At 48.5% G+C, this 26013-nt stretch overlaps 1 protein-coding gene across 1 annotated transcript in view; it reads right to left on the reverse strand.

Moving 5' to 3' along the window:
- Positions 1-537: 537 nt before the first annotated feature.
- The window catches only part of LOC138579802 (uncharacterized), an 877832-nt gene continuing 852356 nt past the window's right edge, over positions 538-26013 (reverse strand). The window contains exons 5-6 of the mRNA XM_069650032.1: positions 13088-13118; positions 538-1057 (exon numbers count right to left, since the gene is read on the reverse strand). Of these exons, the coding sequence (XP_069506133.1) occupies positions 538-1057; positions 13088-13118 (551 nt within the window). The remainder of the gene's footprint in view (positions 1058-13087; positions 13119-26013) is intronic.

The following is a 26013-nucleotide window of genomic DNA, read 5'->3' on the forward strand; positions in this document are numbered from 1 at the left end:
TCAGAACCGCAGTACATACACAAACTTAGGTCTTTTCGTCTCTTTCTTTCTGCAGCACTAAGGGGACCCCTTGCTGCTCCTATTTGCATAGGCTCTTCAGTCTGCGGATGAGATCTCTCCGGAGCAGTAGGTGAGTAGGAGGAGGGAGTTGACAGTGGGTTGGGTTTGGTCTTTCTTCTTTCTGCACGTCTTTCGGACATCTGAAATTCCATCTGGAGGGCTAGGGCTACCAGCTCTTGGAAGGTGGAGGGTCTGGATACCCGAGATAGTTCATCTTTCAAGTCTTCATGTAACCCTCTCCTGAAGAGTGTTTGTTTAGCGGAGTCAGGCCAACCCGTCTCCAAAGCTATCCTCTGGAAGTTTGAGGCATAAGTTTGTACATCAGAAAGACCCTGTTTGAGATCGAGCATGTTTTCATAAGAAGCGTATAAAGCTTCAGTCCTTTCGAATCGTTCTCTGAATCGTTGTACAAAAGTGTTGTAGTCATTCAGCACTGGGTCAGCTTCTGTGACCAACGGGGTGGCCCTTGCTAGAGCGTTACCCCCCAAGGTTTGAAACGAGGAAGCCAACCTTTGCCTGGTCAAATTCATACATTTTAGGGTGAAAAGTGAAGTAAACTCTACAGGCGTCGAGGAATTCCTTGATCCTCTTGGGGTTCCCTTCATATTTCCCACAAGGTAATTGCATAGGTGGAAGATCACCCCGCACATCTTCTCTCTGAATAATTTGTTGTCTCAGGGCGGCATTGTCAGCCTTAAGATCAGTGTTTTCAACCATTATGGATTGGAGCTCGGCAGTAATCCCTTGTATGGCATTGACCAATTCTTGATACTGCTCTAAGCTAGCCATCTTTTGGCGTTGCAAACTGTCATGCGATGAAATATTGTGTACTTGATAAATGCCCTCTTTAGTTCCCTCCTCCTCCTCCTCACCTGTACTGGGTTCTTCAGAGGAACTGTCCGTATGAATGGCTCTTCTTTCTCTCCAGTGGTCCAGTCCTTTCTTAGTGAGTTTAGGAAGAGCTCCACCTGAGACCACCTTGCCAGCTGGCAGACAGCTAGGCAAAGGGGGCCCTCAGGGAGCCTACCACCAAAACCAGGGAAAAGCGTAGCTAAAAAACCTTGGTGTGCTGGGATGTTGACAGCACTACAGATGCTTTAACAGAAAGACTTGCCGTTGCATTGAGGAGAATGGACTTCGATTCTGAGACGGCAATACTGGCGGTGGAAGGAAGAGTTTCAGCCTGGGTAACAGGAGCGGTGGACAGGAAGGATATTGCACCGAGGGTAGAAGAAGGAGAGCTGAAGGCTGCAGAGGGAAAGGAGCGTACCAAGACAGCAGCACGCAAACTGGAAGCAAACAGGACAGGAGGAATGAAGTAAAATACTCGAGCCAAGCAAGGGAGAAAGAGGCTGCTCGAGAGGGGCGGGAATACATGAAGCCGAGCCGGATGGGGAGATGCTCGGAACCGAGCGAGCAGCACAAGTGGGCGGTCAAGTAGGAAAACAAGAGGAGGCACAGGCGGAACAAGTGCGGAGAAAACACAGCGTGAGAACCTAGCGGAAAAGCAAGGTTGCAACGCCTCAACTTCCGTGTGTGATGCCTATTTGAATGCGTCATGACGTGCGAGGGCGCGTGGAAGACTAGACCGCCGGGTGTAGAATGGAATCAGCCCTTCTTCCATTGTCTCCATAGTTTCCATGGCGTGCGCGTCATGACATAAACGCTAGCAATTAATTCAACATCTTTTTACATAAGGCCATACCCGACTTAGGTGAAAGGGGTAACCTGGCCTATGTAGATGACGTGGATGACGTCATGATTAAAACCTCAACTGTGGAGGAACACATAGCGGAAATCCGCTATGTTCTGACCCAGTTGAAGGTGTTGAAGGTTGCCGAAGCAAAAGTTTCATTTCAGATGGCACAGTTGTGTAGGACCTGTGTAAACTTCTAGGGACACAAAATCACCCCCGAGGGTCTCTGTGCCTAGGTGAAAAAAGTGGAAGCATTACTAAAACTAAAAGACTCCACAACTCTGCATGAATTAAGGAGCCTTCTTGGACTGACTAATTACAGTAGAAGTTCATTGAGGATTACGCAGAGGTCACAAGACCCCTGGTCCATTGGTTAAAGGAGGGGTCAAGTGGGAGTGGGGTCCAGAACAAGCCGAGGCAGTGAAACAACTCAAGAGAAGCCTCTCACAAGCACCTTGTCTAGCTTACCCAGTCAAAAGCAAGTTCTTCTTGGAGACAGGGTTCTCGAATATGTGCTTAAGAGCAGTATTAAACCAAAAGCATCCTATGCGAGTAAGACTTTATCCTCTATGGTGAGATTGTGAGAAGGCACTCCTGGCAACTGTGTGGGGATTGAAAAATTACCACCCGTTCATCCAAGGGGAGCACATCATCGTCGGAACTCCTCACCAGCCTTTGCAATACCTCCAAAGTGACAGAATCCCAGCAGGGAATGTGAGTAATTCCAGAATTACTTCCTGGATTCTGTCCGTGCAAGGCTTTCCTGTGGAGGACAGATATGGCCAAAACAAGAAGAGTCCCCTCGCGCAAGGTTTGGCTGAATTGCACGATTGTGCCAAAGAAAATGAAATTCTCAAAAACCAAGACAACATGGAGGCGTACCTGAATTCTCTGCACAAAGTCTATGAAGAAGACACGTGGAAGGGGATGCCCACAGTTTATGTGGACGGGTACTCCTACCATCTTGACAACAACGGGGAAAAGGAACTAGTGGCCGGTGTTGGGAATGCACGGGTAGATGATGCCCTGGATGCTCTACTGGGTACAAGATCGGTCCCCACAGTAGTCAGTTGGCAGAGTTGATGGCAGTTCACCAGGCCATCCTCCTTGCTGTGCAACATCGACTCCACAAACTGGTCATAAGCAGCGATTCACATTATGTCCGTAACAGGTTTGTGGAGCACCTGATTAATTGGAAAACCAGAGGCATGCTGTGTGCAAATAATAAACCATTCAAGCATGGCTAACTAATACAAAACATTGACGATCTAGTCACCTCTAATGGGATGACAATCTATTGGAAAAAGATTAAGGGTCATTCTAGAATAGAGGCACCAGACAAAACTGGAAATGACCTGGCTGATCAGTTGGCCAAAACCAGAGCCATCCCAGGGTGATCTCCTTGAGATCGAGTCCCTGCTTGGGGAAATCCAGGTCACTGCCGTCACCAGGTCCCGAACACTTGCCCACAATGAACTCTCAACTGCCCAGTGGAGTAAGGAGACCCCAGATGCTGATTTAATCACGGCACAAAAAGGGGATCCAATTAGTGGGAAATGTTACCAACACATTGAGGACCCCGTGAACTTACCTTTGACGGAGACTGATTACAGTGGGAAAGAGGATCTCTGGGTGTTGATGAAGTTTCCCAAAATGTTCCGAATCCAAGACAGTTTGTTAGTAAGGAGATCCATCTCTGGATGTGACCAGTGGGTGGTACCTACCTCATTCAGAAGCCTGATGCTAAATCACGCCCATGTTGCGGCCACAGCCGGTCATCGGGGGTTTCATGCTACTTTGGAAATCTTGCGAGAGGTTGCATACTGGCCGCACGTGGGTCAGGACGCAGACCAATATTTGAAGGGGTGTCTTCTGTGTGCACAATTTCAGCCAAGTTCACTCACACACCGAGCACCCTCTTGAAAAGGGGGATGACACTGCCTTTGTCAGATTTACAAGTAGATTCCATCAGGCCCGTGATACGCTCCTCTAGGGGAACAAGTACATGTTAACAGTAACATGCTTGTTTACCAAATGGGTGGAATGTCTCCCGGCCCCAAATTACAAGGCAGAAACAGCAGCTGCCCTGATGATCAACCACATCTTTTTGCGTTGTGGCCTTCCCCAAAGGATTGAGTCAGTGTGATGACAAAGATGTGGGAGATACTTGGGGTAAAAAAGAAACTCCATATTGCATACCACTCATCCTATAGTGGGGGAGGTGAGAGGTACAATAAAACCATTGCGAGCATTCTTAAGAAGTTTGTGGTGGACTCTGGGCCTAGTTGGGACATCCGATTACTGCTTGTCCATGCCCTTCAGATCTACACCATCCTCTGCGACCAAAATATGAAGTAGGAGACAGGGTCTACTTGTACAATTTTCAGGGGAACCAGACCAAGGAGCAGAAATTCCTCCTCTCCAGGCGCGGTCCATTTGAAATTGTAGAAAAAATAAGATCCGCATCCCCAAAGGAGAACTGTCAGAAGAAAAATGGGGCCACATCAATCAGTTAAAAAGCTCTCACCCCAAACATTCTTTGCAGCTGATTGATGAGCCAAAGGAAAATCAAACAGAGGAAGCATCGGAAGAATGAGGAAAAGGAAAAAAGAAAGAGCAAAGGGAAGTATTTGGATGCATAGGCATATCGATCTAACAGCAAGTATTTTTCTTGATGGTATTGTAAAAATGAAACAAAGATGTGATAAAAGTCAAGTTGTTGACCTTGTTCTGTTGAGTAATTTACTTGGTGTGATTGTAAAAATTAGAAAGATCCCTATAACAAAAAATTGTAAACTGTAATCATGGTTCCACTGTTGTAAATCTTCCGGGAATACTGTCATTGAAAAATACTAAAACTTGTTTCTATCTATCTTCTATTAGATAATTAACATCATGACCTCATAGCCTGGTGAGGATCACCCCGGGGACCTGGATGGAAAGAGGGTACCGCTCCATACCCTCCAACAGCAAGGCGGAAGAGGATCCTGGAATGCCGCTCCCTGATGAAGGAGTATTCCGTAGAATGAACCCCACTCTGCCCTACTCTCCCTGAAAAAAAAGTCACGGAAGAGCATGCGGGTAATCTGTGTGTTGCATTAAGGCCCATTTGAGAACTACCCTTAAACCGAAAACTGCATGGAAATAATGCCACAAAAACAGGCTGTGCTTTCTTTCCCTGGCAGAAGTGTGGCAAGCATTGGGCACTGCCACCCAAAAAATGGCTCTGGATGGGGATATTGCTGTATTATGTACAGTATATTTATCCCCACAATACTTGGCTTCCTGTGAAAACAAAAAACTCAGAAACCTGCAGAACTGGTTTTTGGTCCAGGCACTGACTTCAAGGACGCACTGCATCCCATGGAAAAAGTTGCATCCATAAGTAAATCGGCCCACAACATCTGAAAAGCACCAGAGTGTGAACATTCACTGCCTCGCTAGACTGGCCGGCATCCCTGCAGAAAGGAACAAAGAACCCAGTAGGGCTGGTGCATGACAACGAGGTGCGATTTCCTCCAGCATCCACCCTGAAGGGTAACTGTAAGAACTTCAAAGGGCATCATAAAAATCCTTTCTTGCAAGCCAAGCCTTGCAGAGACATTTGGCTGTGGGGGTTGGCAGGACCACCCACACAGTGACAAATCCACCTCATTGACTTTAAAGAACTGTTGTACATTAAGACATTTTTCCCAGCATCCTGAATAAGTAGCAATTTTATACTATGCCGGTATTTCATGTGATTTTTAGACATAAATAAACACATGTGTGTTTCTAGCACTGCACATGAAAAGCAAATTTCGGGGTGAATCATAAATGGGATAAATATGGTACTAAGTGGAATGATGCTAAATGTTATGGGGAATATGTGTAGCCATTGGCAGATTTTAAATATGATTTTCAAGAAAATGGGAAATTGTGCAAAAGGGTGATGCGACATTGCACAGAGTTGGCGATCAGACTGTCTGCTTTTATAATGATGACTAGTATAAATGTGAAGTTTTGCTCCATAACTCATTATTGGTAAAAAGTAGCTTTAACAGATGAAGAAAGGTCATAAATGCACACACATAAATTATGTCATGTCCCCTGAACCAATCGGCCCATGGGGAGGTGGGAGGACCGATAGGCTGGCCTATCCTAGGATAGGAGTAATTCCAGAGTACACCCTGCCAGGTTGTAACATTCTATGATGTCACTTCGGCTATATAAGGGGGAGACAGAGAAACATAAGGGACAATCCCTGGACAAGCCACTGGAGAATCAACTGAAAGTCACCTTCAAGATCCAGGAAAGCAGACAGATCCATCCAGATCCAGGCACACACAAGAATCCAGGGAGAAAGGAGGGGAGGCAGCTGATCCCATTCAAGAGAGCTCAGTGACCAGATCCCTTTCTTAGCTGTCCAGCATCCCATTCAGCTGTCCACAGTGACTAGACCTTGGCCTGGCTGTCCAGAATCCCAAGCCCAAGCTTACCTTGTAAGTTTCACATAACCCCAGTCCTCAAACTGCATATCCTGCTCTTTTGACAGTTGAAATCCATTGAAATCCCATTCAAATCCCAAATTGTCTGTATCATCCCAAATTGTCTGTATCATCTGGTCACCTTTCCAGAGAAGAATCTGTGTTAGCCTATGTCTGTTAGCGTATTCCTTTCATAATTCTTTCAGTTATCTGTGTAAGTCCTTAGTACCATTTTGAAGAAAATTAATTAATTCCGCTTTTAGGAGATTCACAGTGGGAGCTAGTTAAAATTTGAAATTAACCCCCTTGCGTGCAGTGTCTTTCTTTAATAATTATAGCCATTAAAATAGTCTCATCAGAACTAGTCCTACAAAACTAAACAAAAACCGAATTTACCCGTGTATTGTGCTTTCCTAAAAAACTCTGATTTGCATTAATCCCATAGAAAAACACAAACAGTAATCCCATTAAGAGTAATCACTTTCCATCAGAATCCTATCTGTAGTGTGCCTTTGTTTCTTGCCGTGAAAACCGATTTACGATTTTGACTGCTAAGCCCTTTCCGTGGCAGCTATCATCACAAGTTCTGTGTAGAAATAAATTGCCATCCTGCCGTGTGCGTTTTCTTTTGCATTTCTGTCTCTTTCTCCAAATCGATATTTTTACCTACATTCCCGTTGCTTTGGTACCCTGCTCAGTAGTCTGTAAGCTTCCTTATTTCTTAAGTGCAGTCACACAAATTTCTTTCCTAGCTATCCAACCGCAATAGTAAACTGCTGCACAAGTAACAAGTAAAGTCTGAATATGCCATTTTGCTCCTTAATAAGGTTTTCATTTTCATTTCTGGCCTCCCATTTTGGTGTGGTGGGCTGAATTCTAAATCAGATTTTCCCTCTTCATTCTGACTCGTTGCCACTGTGTTCCATCCTAAAAGAATTTAGTTAGCAGATGTTCGGGGGTGAGTGTTGCAGGGGGATTGCTGAACTTGAATGGCATCTGCTGATTTTAATAATTATTTCTCTTCTGTTTTATTAAAGGTTTATGTATATTGTTTTCTAAGTTTAAATTAACTGTATTGTGGGAATCTTTGCATTATACCACCACCCCATTGGTGATTGCTGCCCATATTGTTTGATTTGCTTGATTTTTCCTTGAATCCTAAACTTAATAAATATGTTATTGTTACACACCGGCCTGGTTTATTGCAACACAGGGTGTATGTTAAGGTGGGTGTGAGACAGGTTGGGGCCTTCTCAAGAAACAACCTGAGATAGATATAAGGTATAGATATAAGATAAAAAAGCGTTTTTATTGTGCGCCATATTCATTGTCAGTGGAACAAGTCCTTGGCTGCAGTGTGCTGTGTTATTGAAACCGTTACACAGTGGGGTGGTCAACGAGGAGAAGGAATGTACAAATCACTAATAAAGGCCTGGCCAGTCCAGAATGGCTCACTATTTCTGTTGGCTTATACAAAGAACTTTGTGAGTGATAGAGAACCCCAAAAAATCGACTTGTGTCACATCAAACAAACATTTATCCAGTTTAGCGTACAGTCAGTCATTGGGAACGAGCTGGATCTGTTAAATGTGCTGTTCAAGGTTACTGTAGTATATCAGTAGACAGACAACTAACTGGTCTAAGACATCCCGGAAGACTTCATTGACGAAGTACTGAAAAGTCACAGTGGCATTATATAGCCCGAAGGGCATAACCAGGTACTCATAGAGACTGTACCGAGTACAAAACACTATTTTCCATAACTCACCCTGTCGGATTCATGCCAGATTGTATACCCCCCTCACGTCTAATTTCGTGAATAAAGGAAAAGAATGAATTTGAAAAACAAGGATGGCTATTAAGGGCAATGGATAGTGATTCTTTATGGTAATAGGATGTGGCAATCATTACAGGGCTTGAGGCCCCCTTTCCTATTAGAGACAAAGAATAAGGGTAAGCTTCACCTCACTGATGAGGCCCAACAAGGCTGAAACACGTTTATGGGGTTGCTGTTGGTACTCTTGTTCAGAGAGGAATTGCCATAGCATTTTGGTGCTGGACTACGTGGGCGGTGTTAGGGAGAATTCTCTGTTAAGGCTAATTTCCCAAACCTAGTGAGTCCCCCAGCAGCTTTGCTGGATTTTTTGGAGTTTATTTTTTTCTCCTGCTAAGAGTGAGACTTTCTCCCACTCTTAGACATGATTTGAGATATCCTTTGACTTTGTAATGTGTTTTATGGGCTATGGGGTCTTTTACTCCATAGGGCTTCATGTGTTTTTGGTATGTGTGTTACACAGCACCCTCCGTGCCGTAACACAGGGGTGTCATAGTGACCCCCAAACATAGACTCTGTACCCTGGGACTGACTACTGTCTCCCAGGGCATGTAAAGTCACCATTGGCTTTACTAGTCCTAAATTGTGAACAGAACCAGTACAAACCATCATATTGTGGGCATACTGGTAGGGGCAATTCGATTGCCCCTGGGTCTGTTGTTCGAGGGGGCACTGTCCAGTCCCCCCTGAGCTAGTTTTGGCTGGTGGCAGTGGATACTACTTTTTATATTCAACCGCAAATATATTCCTATGGGATTTTCCCATTGTTCGAGGCTAATACTTTTTAACATAGCCTCAAACATACCGCCGGTTTATTTATTTAATATTAATTCACCGGTTGGTATTTTTTGCCAGAACTCGGTTCCAAAATGGCGTTTGTGTTCGCTTCTGTGACTCCAACCCAAGTCGAGCCCTTTGTTCCACTTTTTGGCGGGCTTCTCCACAGAAGCCTCCAAAAGTGGTGCCACTCTGTCTGGGTACCACAGGGGGTGTGGGAGGGGGTTTAGGCACCCTGGACTGAGTTGCCTCAGCAACTCAAGTCACACTCTTGTGTGATTGGCCCAGTGGTGAGCCACCCGGCTCACCACTTAGCATGTTTGAGTGACAGCTAGGACTGATGAATGGGGGTTTTATGCATAAAAACAGGGCTTTGGGGACTGGGACTTCAGACGTCGTCACAGGACCAAAGAATCCGAAGTGGGAGAAGCTGAGCCGACCTGCAACAACGACACCACCGGTGGAGCCCTGCTGAACCGACTCACCACTTCTTCCAACGAAAGAGGAGATCTTCATCCCGAAGAGTCTTCTTCTTTTGACTGGTGGGGATAATCAGTTTGCCCGCATTTTCGCCTTCCTGGATCATCTTGTGGCCGCCTTACCTGTGCCAAGCACCCCGGCAACCGGGATACCACGTTTTTCCACTACAGCAAATAAAAGGGTAGTACCTTTTTTACAGGAGAACTCCGCGGCTGGTTTCTTCCATGGCAGTGCAACGACCTTCAGCTTTCCTCCACGTCGAGATCTTCTCTTCCTCTGGACAACGCTGTGACTTGCATCCACTGGCAGGAACAACTGCCCCCGCTGGAGGATTCTCTCCACTTTCAAGGTACTGTGTCCACCTGGCCTCCCTCACAACGGTCCGTGTGGGGTGTCTCGTAAATCCTCAACTTACCACTTGGGTTGGCCCTAGGCTGGCTAACTGAACTTTTCTGAGCTGAACTGATTCCTTTTTAAACTCTCTGCAAGACTTTCCAAGCCTTTTAAACTGTGTGATCTTGGGCGCATTGGTGTTCTACACTCTCCAAGAGGGAGCCTGGCCTCTGAACTTTTTGCTCACAAATAGACTTTGACTTTCCTGCCTTGATGAGTGCTTCTTAAGTATTGTGTTGTGTGCTGTTCCTAATTTCTGCCTTTTCCCTCCCTTTTTCTTAAACTTATTGGAGTACCATCTTTAGTTAAGCGCTCACCTCTGTCTGGAAATAAGGGGTGTTAACTAAGACTTGTCTAATAAGGAATAAGGGATGTATATATATTAATAGTGACTATGTTTTTGAACTTGATTATAATAATAGTGCTAGAGTGTTTCTAAGTGTGTCTTTAAATAAATAATTATATACTTGATACCAAAAACTCTGGTCAGTGTTTGCTTGTGCTACTGTATTTCGGTACCTATCTTGTATACTCTATATACTGTCTAACTCTTCTTGAGAGAAGTCTGGCTGCTCAGCCACAGCTACCAGGTAAATCTGGGTGGTACAGACTGCTACCAATTGGGTTTACTGCCAACACCTGTAGTCTTAAGCCTTTTGCAGTGGTCCCTAAGGGAACTGCACAGGTTTCTGCCTAACAGGCGGGACAAAGACTGATATGGAAATGGATATTTCCCATCTGTGAAAGGTACAGTGAACAAAAAGCGTGTGCTGCAAACTCTCATCTCAGAACAGGTTATCATGCCATGTTCTTTCTGGAGAGGCGCACCTGCTACCTTTTTTGAAATATTTGCAAGGAACTTGGGGTTGGTCACCCTAAGTTACCTGGGGGCAACAAGACGTGGACTCCCTGCTCACTGTGCTCAGAGAGGTAGAGCGTCACCTCACTGTTGAGGCCCAACAAGGTTGAAACATGGGTATGGGGTTGCTGTTGGTACTCTTGTTCAGAGAGGGAATTGCCATAGCATTTCGGTGCTGGACTGCCCATATGGGCAGGACAAAGACTGATATGCAAATGGATATTTCCCATCTGTGAAAGGTACAGTGAGCAAAAAACATGTGCTGCAGACTCTCATCTCAGAACAGGTTATCATGCCATGTTCTTTCTGGAGAGGAGCGCCTGCTACCTTTTTTGAAAAAATAAGGGTGACACTGCGGGCGATCTGGACTGCCCATGTGGGCGGGACAAAGACTGATATGCAAATATTTCCCATCTGTGAAAGGTACAATGAGCAAAAAGTGTGTGCTGCAAACTCTCATCTCAGAACAGGTTATCATGCCATGTTCTTTCTGGAGAGGAGCGCCTGCTACCTTTTTTAAAATATTTACAGGGAACATGGGGTTGGTCACCCTAAGTTACCTGGGGGCAACCAGACGTCGACTCCCTGCTCACTGCGCTCAGAGAGGCACAGCTTCACTGCACTGATGAGGCCCAACAAGGCTGAAACACGTGTATGGGGTTGCTGTTGGTACTCTTGTTCAGAGAGGAATTGCCATAGCATTTCGGTGCTGGACTGCCCATATGGGCAGGTCAAAGACTGATATGCAAATGGATATTTCCCATCTGTGAAAGGTACAGTGAGCAAAAAGCATGTGCTGCAGACTCTCATCTCAGAACAGGTTATCATGCCATGTTCTTTCTGGAGAGGAGCGCCTGCTACCTTTTTTGAAATAATAAGGGTGACACTGCGGGCGATCTGGACGACCTAATGGAGAAATTCTTTAGTATGGTGGCCCGTTATTCTCAGAGGGTTTTGACTTCCGGAACTGTTAGGGAATACATCCTCAACGTTTGGAATGGGTGCACCAGGAATCAGATCTATTGGGCAGTCACAGTCTCTATGGGGAGGCAGGCATTCGTATTGGCGTTTGCATAAGTTACATATACATCATGCAACATGGTCTGAACTGCTCCAATGGAGTGCGCACCAGTCATAAAATGACAAGGACTCGGATCAGACACAGAGTCTAGGCAATTAAAGGCACAGTATTGGAAAGAAATACATAACAACTGGGCCAGCCAGTCAATATAGGAGTTGTTGAGGAACACCAGGTGATTCTAACTTGGAGATTTTCAAGTGTGTGAAGCTGGGACACAACAGACGTGATGATGTCATTGCCACGTGGTTTACCGTGAGCGTGACAATATCAATGTTGCGCGTCCCCTCCGGCATTGCGGGAAATGTGGTCTCCAACGGTGTGCTCCATCCAGGGGCTGCCACAGAAGACGCCAGGAGCATGGTGCATGGAGTGCTGTTATCTGCTAAGACTTCAGAAACACAACAGTGACATCATGGTGGGGTCAGTAACAAACCACCATTCTTTTTTTGGGCAAAGGGCCCTGACTGAACCTTTGTTATAGTCAGGGTTTTTTCTGTGATGGTGGTAGGGACAGCAATTGGGCAATAACATATTTTTCAATGGGAAACTTTAGTTTGTAGGACATCCTGACAATCACTCTTTTAGACTCCTTTCTTTAGAATAGTGCTGAGAAACTTAGGGGCAGCTCAGGCTTTTGGTGTTCAAAACAAAGAAAGCTGTAACTCAAAATGCCATCTTGTCCGTCCCCTGATTCTGACTTACCATAGTACTTATTCAATCAGGCATCCATACATCCTGTTTTGGTGCCCAACAGGCCAAAGGCGCTCTGGCCCCCAAGGACTTTCAGGTGGGAGGCTGTCTCGAAGACATTATAGAAGAGGCAATTACTCAGGCAAATAAGCTTTCAAAAAAGTAAAAACCCCAAAATGCAGCCAGTTTCCTTGTTAAAAAAGCTTTAAACAAGCATAATGCATTAGAGGTTGTTTGTGGCTTGCACTTTGCTTTGTGACAGTTTGGGGTTCTGTTAATTACATAAAAATACTTATGGTCATATGAATGCGGTTATACTGTTTTCTGATGGCACACTACCCTTCCTCAGTGTACCAACCTGAGTACCTCTCTATTCAGGCGCAGACACCAAATCTACCTGAGCAAAGATGTTGCTCCAAGGTAGAAATGTGCCACAGGTTGCAGTTGATAGCGACCAGGTCCAGTTGATGAAAGGAAGCGAGCTGCGTTTGTTGCATCTTCTAGGTGTTCACCTTCACACAAAAGAAATGACCTAGGTAGAGCATTAAAAGATGCAGTCGCCAATCGCTCCTTATCAGGATCACATGACTATTGGCAGGAGCTAAATATGTTCCCTGGCAAGTTAGGATTTGTAATGTGTTTTGTTTTTATCTTGCTGCTGGAGGTTCTGCGTGTTCAAAATAAAAAGACTTCCCTAAACAGAAAGATTTGGAAAATCTCCATTAAGCACAGATTAACTCCACACGCCCACTTACCATCTGGAATCCCATTAGTGGACGTCGCTGAAAGACAAAAAAAAACATGAATTACAAAGAGCTTCACGTAAACAAGCTTCCCAATAACCAAGCATCAGAATTTTGTCTTAAATACGGTGTGTGAAGTACACGTTACTCACCGTAGTTACCATTGTCCTGGTAGTGCTTGCTCCAGACTCACTCGCTATCCTGTAGCCGAGGAAAGGGACCAGAACATTTCTTGCCCAGGAGGAATAAGAACAAGCCATTCAAAGCCAATGGTTTTAGCTCTTGCTCAGACATTGGGTAGCCATCTTGCAGGCACTGCCATCATAAGCCCAGCAATTCGCACCATTTGCAGCTGTCGCCACCTTGTAGCCAGACAGTGCTATCATTTGCTATGAATTGGCATGATTAGGCATGGTCTAACTTTCCAAAAGGAACCTTGCATAGTGAAGACAAAGCCCCACATAGACTGAGAAATGGGAAGCAGAAAATCCTTGAATGAATATGCCTATGGCCGTATCATCGACTAAAAACCAACACCTTTTGTGGCTGTATCCACTGGCTCCGGCTTACCAAAATGCATTTATTTGGAAATTCATATTTCATCTGAAACCAGGTATTGTCATGTTTCCAACTTGTACGCATCTGACATCAACATCATCAATAAGCACACATTCCTGACTGCTGAGGACTTTTTGGTGCCCAGAAGGTGAAATCTAAAATCAATTTTTCCAAAAGGCTGGCACAGCACTAGGCCTGTGGATCTATTCATGCTTGAGCCTAAAGCGAGAGAAAGAGGTAGAGAGCGGGAGTGCGTGCAAGAAAGAGCGAGAGGAAAGAGAGAAAGAAAGAATGAAAGAGATAAAAGAGCAAGAGACATATCGAAAGGATAGGTGTGTAAGAACCAGAAGTATGGCGGTGTAGAGTTGGAAGGGGGAGGGTAGTGGGAGGAGGGTAGAATAGCAATAAGATATGGAGAAGAACATCATGGCATGACAGGAAGGAGATAGATTGGGGCCTAAGTGTCTGGAAGGCACAACCCTACAAGCACTTAGAACGAACCTCATTGGTACATTCGGCCTAAGCTAGCAAGTCACAGGGAGGTCAGACAGACATATATTGCCTGAGGCAGAACTTAGATCGGAGAGTTTAACAAGCTCTAGGTACTAAATTCAGGATTAAGGATGCCTGGGTTAGGGAGGACACTGCTTCTTCAGGATTAGAGAACGAGGGCAAGCCTTGGAGCACTTCTAAGAATTTTAACTTAAAACTTTTGAACCATCTCTGGGTGCTGGCGTGTTCCTAAAGCCATCTGTGACACTGATTTGATCTTATTGCTTATTGAGGTCTTTAGAAGAAATAAATACCTCACTCCTGACTGGGAGCAGAAATTGCATGTTCTATAAAAGAATGCAGTAAAACAGAACCGGGAAACTATCACCCAATATCCTCTAATGGATCATTTAAAAAAAGTAACAACATCGCTTGGATAAATGGGCAACTGCTGTCTCGAAAATTTCAAATCTGCAGGCTGGGTTGGAATGGGCTCTATGGCATACGTTTTTGGGCTACTTTTGTCAGTTATCTTATGCTGCAGCGCTTACATAGACTAGAAAGTGCATTCAAACCAGCATTGTTACAAGCAATCAAAAGGTTGCTCACTGGCACTCCTCCAGCATTATGCTGGGGGTGCAGGTTGAAGTGACTGGGTCCGTTCTAGTTGATAGAAGTGTGCACCATGGATGTGTTTTGGCAAATAACCTTTTTTTACGTATACATTAGTGACTAACGCCCGTAGAGTCTGGGAAGAAAAACAATATTTTTGGGGTAATTCATAGATTTCAGCGCAGAGGCAGCGCACGCGAGCAGCGCAGAGAGGGAGCGTGCGACAGCCGTGTGCGCTAAACAGCATTCTGGCTGTTAGGGAGAATTCTCTGTTTAGGCTGAATTTCCTAACCTAGTGAGTCCCCCAGCAGCTTTGCTGGATTTTTGGGGTTTCTTTTTTTCTCCTGCCAAGAGTGAGACTCTTACCCTCACTCTTGGACATGATTTGAGTGTGTTTCTTTGAATCTAGAAGTGTTTAATGGGCTATGAGGTCTTTTACTCCATAGGGCTTCATGTGTTTTTGTGATGTGTGTTACACAGCACCCTCAGTGCAGTGACACAGAGGTGTCATAGTGACCCCCCAGTATAGACTCCATACCCTGGGACTGACTACTGTCTCCCAGGGCATGTAAAGTCACCATTGACTTTACTAGTCTTAAATTCTGAACATAACCAGTACAAACCATCATATTGTGGACGTACTGGCTGGGGCAATTCGATTGCCCCAGGGTCTTTTAGTCGAGGGGGCACGTCTCCGTCCCCCCTGATCGAGTTTTGGCTGGTGGCAGTGGATACTACTTTTTATATTCAACCGCAAATATTTTCCTATGGGATTTCCCATTGTTTTAGGCTACTATCTTTATTTAATTCTTTACGGTAGCCTCGAACATACTGCCAGTTTATTTAATTAATATTAATTCTCCGGTTGGTATTTTTTGCCAAAACTTGATTCTAAAATGGCGTTTGTGATCTCTTCTGTGACTCAAACCCAAGCCGAGCCCTTTGTTCCACTTTTTGGCGGGCTTCTCCACAGAAGCCCTCCAAAGTGGTGCCACTCTGTCTGGGGTACTTAGGAGGGGTGGAGGGGAATTTAGGCACCCTGGACTGAGTTGCCTAGGCAGCTCAAGTCACACTCCATCCTGATTGGCCCAAGTAGTGAGCCGGCCGGCTCACCACTTAGCATGTTTGAGTGACAGCTAGGCTGAGTGAATGGGGGTTTGCTGCATAAAAGCAGGGTTTTGGGGACTGGAACTTCAGAAGTCGCCACAGGACCTAAGAATCCGACGAGGGAGAAGCTGAGCCGACCTGCCACGACACCACTACCGGTGGAGCCCTGCTGGACCGTCTCACCACTTTTTCCCAACGACAGAAGAGATCTCCCGCCGGAGAGTCTTCTTCCTTTGACTGGTGGGGATAACCAGTTTCACTGTCTTTTCGCCTTCCCGACGTACCTCGTGGCCGCCTTGCCTGTGCCAAGCACCCCGGCAAGCGGGATACCACGTTTTACCACGACCGCCAAACAAAGGTACCACCTTTAACTGGAAAACTCTGCGGCTGGTTTCTGCCCTGGTAGTGCAACGACCTTCATGTTTCCTCCAAGTCGAGATCTTCTCCTCCCCTGGATGACGACGCAACTTGCACCCACTACCAGGAACAACTGCCACCGCTGGAGGATCCTTCCCACTTAAGGTACCGTGTCCCGCCTGGCTTCCCTTGCTACCGACTGTACGGGGTAGATTTAGCCCCCGGCTTTCGAACCTGGGTTAGCCTGGGACACCCTGGCTAAACTTTCCTAAGCCTCTCTAAACTCTTTTTGAACCCTCTACAAGACTTTCTAAGCCTAGTGTAACTGTGTGATCTTGGGCGCATTTGTGCTCTGCTCTCTCTAAGAGTGGGCCCAGCCTTTGGACTTTGGCTCACCAGTGACTTTTGCTCTTCTGCCTTGCTAACAGTGTTCCTGAATCTTAGAGTGGTGTACCTTTCCATATTCTGTCTTTTTCCCTCCCTTTCTCACAAACTTATTGGAGTGCCATCTAGTTAAGCACTCACCTCTGTATGAAAATAAGTGGTGTTTTACAGTGACTTATCTGATAAGGAAAAAGGGGTGTATATATTATAATAGTAACTGTGTTTAGAATATTTTACAAAAAGAGTGCTGGAGTGTTTTCAACAGTGTGTTTTTTAAATACATAATTATATACTTTGATACCAAAGCTCTGTTCAGTGTTTGCTTGTATTGGTGTGTCTGGAGTGCCTATTGTGTATACTTTGCATACTGCCTAACTCTTCTTGAGGGAAGTCTGACTGCTCAGCCACAGCTACCAGGTACATCTGGGTGGTACAGACTGCTACCAAGTGGGTTTACTACCAACACCTGTAGTCTTAAATCTTTTGCAGTGGTCCCTAAGGGAACTGCACAGGTTTCTGCCTAACACTGGCGCACCGCGTATTCATGGAATTCCCAAGCCATAATGAGCGCTGGCGCAGAGAACATCCTGCAGCGCCTGTTACGCCCCCAAGAACGCCCCTTGCGCAAGGAAAAGCCATTGAAATCCCCAATGCAGCGCAAAGGGCCGCGCTAACCCTGGACCGACTTACAGGGCCGCTACACTGCAAACGCGAGCGGGAATGTGTATTTCTGGGGTGCGCTGGAATTATCACACGCGATAGGGCGGGGTATGTGTATTTCTGGGGGTGTGCGGGAAGTGTCACACGCGATATGCCTTGGGTGAGCTGGGTCCGTGTATTCTGTGGGATGTGCAGGCAGTTTCACACGCGATTCCGCTTGCAGAGCGGGGTACGTGTATTCTAAGGGGTGCGCGCGGAGCTTCACACACGATTTCGCTCGCAGAGCGGGGTATGTGTATTCTTAGAGGTGCGTGGGGAGAATCACACGTGATTTCGCTGTCTGAGCAGGGTACGTGTATTTCTGTGGTGCATGGGAATTGTCACAAGCGATAGGCCTTGGGCGAGCGAGGTACATGTATTTCTGAGGAGCGCGGGAAGTTTCACAGGCAATAGGCCTTGGGTGAGCGGGGTACGTGTATTTTTGGGGTGCGCGGGAAGTGTCACACGTGATAGGCCTTGGGCGAGCGGGGTACGTGTATTCTGTGGGGTGCGCGGGCAGTTTCACATGCGATTTCGCTTGCAGAGTGGGGTACGTGTATTCTGAGGGGTGCGCGGGGAGCTTCACATGCGATTTCGCTTGCACAGCGGGGTATGCGTATTTTGAGTGGTGCGCGAGTAGCATCACACGTGATTTTGAGGCCTGAGCGGGGTACGTGTATTTCTGTGGTGCGTGGGAAGTGTCACACGCGATAGGCCTTGGGCGAGTGGGGTACGTGTATTTCTGGGGGGCGTGGGAAGTTTCACAGGCGATAGGCCTTGGACGAGCGGAGTATGACCTTGGGTGAGCGGGGTACGTGTATTCTGTGGGGTGCGCAGGCAGTTTCACACGCGATTTCGTTTGCACAGTGGGGTACGTGTATTCTGTGGGGTGCGCTGGGAGCTTCACACATAATTTCGCTGTCTGAGCAGGGTATGTGTATTTCTGGGGTGCGTGGGAAGTGTCACACACGATAGGCCTTGGGCGAGCGGGGTACATGTATTCTGAGGGGTGCGCAGGGAGTTACACATGTGAATTGGCAGTGTGGGTCCTCCCAGGTGTGCCCTCTACCCCCTCCCCAGCCCCTGCAGGCAGCCCACACCACAGGGGACTACCCTGCACCCCTGGCCATGTCCCGTAGGCAACCCATCCACCATGGGCATGCCCTGCAGGAAGCCCATCCACCCTGGGCATGCCCCCCAGCCAGCCCACATGTCACCATGCACTAGTGAGCACCGACTCATGTCCCCCTGCACCCCCACCCATCCAGCATTGACGGGCACCTGCCAGCAGTCTCCGACTCATGTCCCCCTCATGTCCCCCTGCACCCCCACCAATCCAGCTTTGACGGGCACCTGTCAGCAGGCCCCGACTCATGTTCCCCTGCACCCCCACCCATCCAGCATTGACGGGCACCTGCCAGCAGGCCCCGACTCATGTCCCCCTGCACCCCCAACCATCCAGCATTGACGGACACCTGCCAGCAGGCCCTAACCCATGTCCCCCTGCACCCCACCAAACCAGCATTGATGGGCACCTGACAGTAGGACCCGACTCATGTCCCCCTGAACCCTCACCCATCCAGCACTGACAGGCACCTGCCAGCAGGCCCCGACTCATGTCTCCCTGCACCCCCACCAATCCAGCACTGACGGGCTCCAGCCAGCAGGCCCCAACTCATGCCCCCCTGCACCCCCACCAATCCAGCATTGACGGATTCCTGCCAGCAGGCCCCGACTCATGTCCCCTTGCACCCCCACCCATCCAGCATTGACGGGCACCTGCCAGCAGGCCCGACTCATGTCCCCCTGCACCCCCACCCATCCAGCATTGACGGGCACCTGCCAGCAGGCCTGACTCATGTCCCCCTGCACCCCTACCCATCCAGCATTGACGGGCACCTGCCAGTAGGCCCCGACTCATGTCCCCCTGCACCCCCACCCATCCAGCATTGACGGGTACCTGCCAGCAGGCCCCGACTCATGTCCCCCCCAACATGTCATAAAGATGCATTTTCATGGGCCTTATGTCCACCAAAATCCCACTGCACGCCGCCCCAGTCTTGAGACCCAATCAAGTTTCCCATCCACCCCACACTGAAAGGCCTATTACATGACACAAACCAAAAGTCAACTATGTATATCAACACATGTCCGTCACACACACACACTGGGTGCCAGTGATTGTGTAAACCCACATTGTCACATGCAGTAAACCAATGAGCGAATACCACACATTGAAGTAATAAATCAAAATGTATTTTGCACAAAATTAAGGTAATGGAATGAAAACATGAAAAATATTTTAAACAAGAAAAGAAATGCATGTCCAAAAATTAAAAAAAGAAATGAAGTCTCAATCCAAAGTGATCCAAAAGAAAGTTTGTCCAAACTCAAATCCAAAGGAAACGTAAATTGTAAAATCCATTGATCCATGGTGATTAGAAAAATTTGTTTTCATAAATCCACAGTTCAACTATGTACAACGATTCAATCCAGGGTCCATGAGCCCAACGAATGAAATGAAACCTATAAAAAAACTACCTAAGAAATAACTATATACAAAAGGGTGGGGCATTGTCCAAGCACCCCAAAATAAAGCAAAACAAAAATGAAACCTAATACTACAAACTATATACAATGGCAGCAGGCTAGTCCGATGGCTCACTTCTTGATTTCCCGGGCCAGGGCATCATCTAACTCCTCGTCTATGTACTGGAGGCGGGCCTCTTCCATGGTCCTGTGGTTTTGCAGGGACGATGCCATGTTCAACTCCAACTCCCTGCGAATTGCCTCGAGGCACTCGACTCGTCTCAGCACCCTGTGCATGGAGTTCTCCACCCTGACCATTGTGATACGTGCCTCTTCCGCCCGCCGCCGCTCCGCATCTATGGCCTAGCACAACTGCTGCCACACAGAACACACTCCCAATCCAGGGTCCCCCTGCCCTCCGGCCGATGCCTGCCCCTCTGATGTTGTTGGCACTGAGCCATCATCGCTCCCACCTTCAGCCTGCTGCTGCCATGCATGTGCCCTGTCCGTTGTTGCCTGCACGTCATCCTCCCGCTGGGGTCCAGTTGTTGGGGTGGCCACCCCTGCTGGACCTCCGACTTCCGACTGTGGCAGGGATGTGTCCTCCACCAGCCTAGCCGCTCGCTGGGTCAGAGGCAGCTCCACAGGGTACCCAGGTGATACATGAGCGGGAAGATGGCACAGAGGACGACTGGCGCATAGGGGGTTCAGGGGAGGAGGGGGTCGGAAGAAGGTCCAGCACATGGACGAATCCAGCACCGGTGACCCGTCCTAGTAGGTCAACGTGGCCCAAGAGGCATCCGAGATGACATGCAGTGTCTTCACGAAAACACTACAGGTCAGCTCGCATGCCCTGTTGACGCAACGCCATCCCAGCCGGTCCCGGATTGCCACGTCCGCAGGGAGAGGAAGGCCAGTTGTTGTGCACCCTCCCTGAAAACGGGTCTGGACGTAGGCATCCCTGCTGGTGCGGGATGATGCAGTCACAGGATCGGGGACAGGATTACACACAGGCACCTCCGCAGCAGCCTGTGCTGCCTCCTGTCCCTGCCCCTGGACTGCACCACTAGCACCAGTGGAATCCCCCCCTCCAGACCCCGTGTGTGTCCCTTCCACGGCCTCCTCCTCCACCAAACCCCCCACCAACCTGGATGACTCTGTGCCATCTTCCTCCGTCGGACCCTGTGGGGTCTCAGCTGCCCCTTCTGCTGCCGAGGAGTCCACCTCCGACCTCCGCCTCTTGGACCTACCCTCGGCAGCTGCGACCTGGGACGCGGCACCAGACTCCTCACTCCCAGACGAGATGACAACATGTTAGGGCAGCTGGGCTTTGCGTTTACGGCTGGAGGTGCGATCCCTGCCGCTTTGCTCCACAGCACCCTCTCCGCCCTCTTCATTAGGTGACACTGCAGACAGGGAGAGATAGAACACAGGCATCATGGCACTGTACAATGATCTGATACACACATGACAGTTGTACATGAGTGGCAGTGTCAAACTTCAGACATGGCATCACACTCCCCAACACACATGACATTTCAACTCACACACATGAGCAAATCAACAGGAATGTTGCACCAGGCAGCACCATCCATACACAAACAACAGCATGAGCAGCCGAAGGTGAGCCTGACGTCACATGCAACACAGGGAGTGCAGAACACATGCACACACGCCACCAGATTTACATGCATCTGTACATCTCCACCACCTGTCGCAGTGATAACATCGCCATCCATGTCACATGGCAATCAGCCTCCTACATGTCAGTGTCACATGCATCCATGTTGTACACAGTTGCACACTTGTCAAATACACACACATGCACATGTACATAGTGCAGATACATGCAGCTGAAACCAGCATCCATGTGTGACAACACAACCATGCCACAGTACATACACTGAAATGTTTAAATGTGTGCACCCACACATGCATTTGCCCAGCATGCATTTGAACACATACACCATTGATGTGTCTCACACGTGACAGGACTCACATGCGGCAGCCTCATGTCCCTGTACATACACAACAATACATGGGATTACAAAGACATATGTTGAACCTGCACACTCCTGGCACACCTCAACATGCACAGCGTCCAATCAGTACGCATGTACACTTACCGCTCAACTCCAGACGGGTCTGCCTCTCCAGGACCAGGATGTGGAGCGCTGGGTGTATACGTTGCAGGACCCTCATCTGGCTGTTTGTTAGGCAGACCCGGCACCCCTCAGCATCCGCTGCCTTCAAGAGGCGCCGGGCCTTGTTGAGGGTCCTGGACCTGAAATCCTCCCAGCGCTTCCGGACGTGTTGAATGTCGCGGGCTGCCACCCCATCCACGTTGACGGCAGCCACATGTCCATCCAGATCCTCTTCCGTACTTCATTGTCGGCGTGCAAACTTCCAAAGAGTGCATCATACTGCCCCAGGACTTGCTCCACCAGGATACCAACTTCATTGGCACTGAAGCTGGTGGCCCCCTGCCTCTCTGGCTGGGAGTTGCCAGTGGTGCCAGATGGTGTTGTGTCCGACATGGCAACCCCAGAGGCAGGTGTGGGTGGGGAACTGGGTCCTGGGGCTGTGCTGTGGTGCAATGGTATCCCAGTCGGGAGTCTTCTGTTCCAGCAGGGGTGGTCACAGCAACTGGACCCCTGTAGATGGCTGACGTGCAGGCACCAAACAGCAGGGCACATGGGCAGCAGGCAGGCAGGCAGCAGCAGATGGCAGGTGGGAGCGTGCTCAGGGCTCTGGGGGGCAGGAAAATGGCCTTCTGGGCAGGAGCGTGTGTTGTTGCGTGGTCAGCTTGATACTGAGTGATTTGGCACATGAAAAAACGGCACGTCAGCGTGTAATTCGAGGATAGGTTTAGCGCCTAAGCGCGTCTGTGACGTTACACGCGCGGGCGTTTCCCACAACACGGGTGCATGTTCATTGTACACGTGAAAAACTGCACGTCTGGGTGTCACTGCGTGTGATTGGAGGAAAGGCCCATAGCGCGTACGCGAGTAAGTGATGTGGCACATGTGGGCTGGCTTAAAAGGTAGGCGGAGGACGCCATTTTCTTGTACATGCTTTTTGTGGAGAGCGAGCAGGTGATTCTTGTACTTCTTGTCGGTTCACACGCGATTACTTCACAACGGTTCCAGTTCGTACTCCCTGTTTACTCAGACAGCATTCAATTCTTCTTTTGGCAGGGGGTGTTGCCAACGCGCACACGCGTGTCTTTTTCATGTTCTTTTTCCAGGCAGACGGTGAGTCGCGCACATATTTTCCAACTGTGGTTGCCCCCGTGTGTCACGTACCCATTCACAGGTCATTGTACGCTGCCTGTAGCACGCATACGCTTATTTTTGTGTTTCTGGGTGCCACAGCGTAGTGCGGGTTCATTTTTCCACGCACATGGTCTACCAGGGGTTGCGTGCACATTTAATTTTGTTTTTGGGGTGCCTGTGCACTGCGTGACCCGTCATGTTCCCCCAAGGGTCACAGACAGCCTTGCTAGAGCACTAGGGTACGAATTCCATCTAGTACCCTACCCCTTTCACCCCAATTGCCCAGGACAATTGTTTACTGCAACTCCCATACGCACAACAACATCAGTGCCATGGTTGGGAGGCGACCAACCTGTAAGGGATGCAAAGGTTGCCGAGCTCAAGGAGGTGGGCGCGGTAGGAGACGTGACCAGGATGTGCAGGATGGCCCAAGAGGCCAGTGTGTGGAGGACCAATCGGGCCCACCTATGCCCCCCCAATGGTTGGGGGAAATGTAGCTGACACCATCCCAGCTCAGCCCTTGTTAAAGCGGCCCATATTGTCAACTGAACCGGCATAGGATGACTCCCAGACTGACTTCCGTGTCACCAGGTCTAAGCCACGTGTGGCGGTGAAAGTTGCTGTCACCATGCCACGTGGATCTGGGGCAGCAATGTCATCTTCTGCCCCAAGTAGCCAGGGTGAGGAGGCTGCAGGGGCAGATGCAGCTCAATCCACCCCAGCTCCGAGTCTCCCAGCCGGGACAGTGTCGATCCAAGTCCATCACACCGAGGCTGGTCCTGCCAACATCACCCTGCAGCCAATGCCTGCAGTGAGACATTTGGTAATTGTGCCTTTTCAAACTTCCAGTACCCAGTCCACCTGCGCTTCTGCCCCTACCAACCAGAGCGGCGTAAGCCATTCGGGATCCGCACCACCTTCCAAGAAGAAGGAGGGTGCTCTTGCACTACAGGCTGGGACCCCAGACACGGCTACACACTCCGGTACGTCAAGGAAGCCCAGCTTCAATGACGCCGAACTAGATGCACTTGTGGGCTATGTATTGGCACATAGCCGCGAAATGGTGGTGACTGCAGGGTGCAAGACTACGCCTGCTCAACGTAGGGCCCATTGGCAGACCATCGCGGACCACAATAGTGAGGATTTGTGAGGCGCACAGCTGATGATTGCTATAAGCGGTGGAATGACCTGAAACACAGAGCAAAGAACAAGCTGGCTTCCAATCATGCCTTTACTCTGATGACTGGCGGTGGTTCTCCACCAGAGGACAACCAACTCACTGAACATGAGTCTATCGCTGGAGGCTTCATCACAGAGGATCAGATCCGAGACGTGGGAGACCTACCAGATCTTGAAGCATTGTCCGGTGAGTGGCCATGCATGTGTGTGCAATCCATGTGTATGTTGCTTGGGTGATGTGTTCTGATTGAGTACCAGGTGAGGCTGTGTAGTCATGACTGGTATGGGTCACCCATGTGGTCCCTCCAAACCATTCCCCGGACTTGGGTTTGGGTATGACAGTATCCCTTCTGACCACAGTTGCCAAATTGTACCAGATTACTGCAGTTGCCCTTCAACTGTCATCTTGCAAAAACATTGTTCAAAATGTTTTCCTGTTCATTCAGCCCAATTGTTTCAATCCTTGGCCTTTTTAGGACACATTTATTTGACGTACTGCCACAAATGTGACATACTTCTGTCATGGGAATGATTTAACCCTTCAGGCTGATTGAGTAATGGGCTGCACACAATCATTGTTGGGCCCTGTTTGAATGTTGAACATGACTGTTGTCTTCTGTCATGTTGAAGTGACCAACCATTGATGTATTCATCTGCCTGCCATCACTGTATCAATGAACAGTGGATCTGTTGCAGCATGTGGCACATGCGTGTTTTGTCCCACTATTTTGCATGTTTTATCTCATTATGTCCATCTCACATGATGGGTGACAGTACTGATTTCCTACCATATGGCTGTACTTGTCAAATGTACCATGGCTATGCTACGTGCCATCTGTGTGATGGCATGTGTCATATATGTGTATTGGACATGCCACTCACAGGCTAATGTGTGATGGCAGTGCTATCCAGCATGCTGCATGTGTTGCTTTTCCATCTTGGAGTCCTCAGTGTCTGCTGTTTGCCTCCCCTTCCAACTCATTGACAGTGCATGCATGCCAGGGTTATAGTCATGTGGGACATGTGCAATTTATGTACTGGATCTCTGCCTCGTCAGGCCTATGTGTGTGCTATGGTGCTCATACCTGTTTCCACTTGTTATCTTTCAAGTTTTTGCAGGTGATGAGGCACTTGATGCTGTTGAGGAGGAGGAGATGGTGCAGACCCAGGAGGAATCACAGCCGCAACCGGGCACCAGTGGAGGACGTTGGGCGGTGGTAGCTGAAAACCCAATCCTCCTGCAGACCATACTGTCCACGGGTGTCTCTGGGTACACCTCCGCAGACCTCTATGAATCAGGTGCTGAATCGGACAGTGCGACATATGTGCCGTCACAGGTGAGTGTTTCTGCCAGGGATGCTGTTCTGTCCAACCCACCTGCACCGGGGGTAGACCCCTCTATGGGGATTTCAGTGTGGGTAAGTCCGCCTTTGGCGGTTACGGATGCAGGGTCACACTCCACAATATTTTCTCCTGTTCCTGGGCCAGCAGATCAAAGGAGGAATGCAGTCCTGCAGCCTCAGGCAGCGCCAGCACAGCAAGGTGCAGATCGCCTTGCCCCAAACAGGTGTGGTGCCTGCCAACGCGGTGGCCGTGCACCACCAGGCAATACTGTGTGGGAGAACTCCATGTACAGTATAGCAGCACAACAGGGGGCATCATGTGAAATGATGGCTCAGGCAATGGATAGCATGGCCACTTCCATTCTCCCCCCTGAAAGGCAGATAGAGCTCCAGCAGCAG

This window comes from Ambystoma mexicanum, chromosome 3p (assembly GCF_040938575.1).
Source record: "Ambystoma mexicanum isolate Mex_15411 chromosome 3p, UKY_AmexF1_1, whole genome shotgun sequence".
Lineage (NCBI taxonomy): Eukaryota > Metazoa > Chordata > Amphibia > Caudata > Ambystomatidae > Ambystoma > Ambystoma mexicanum.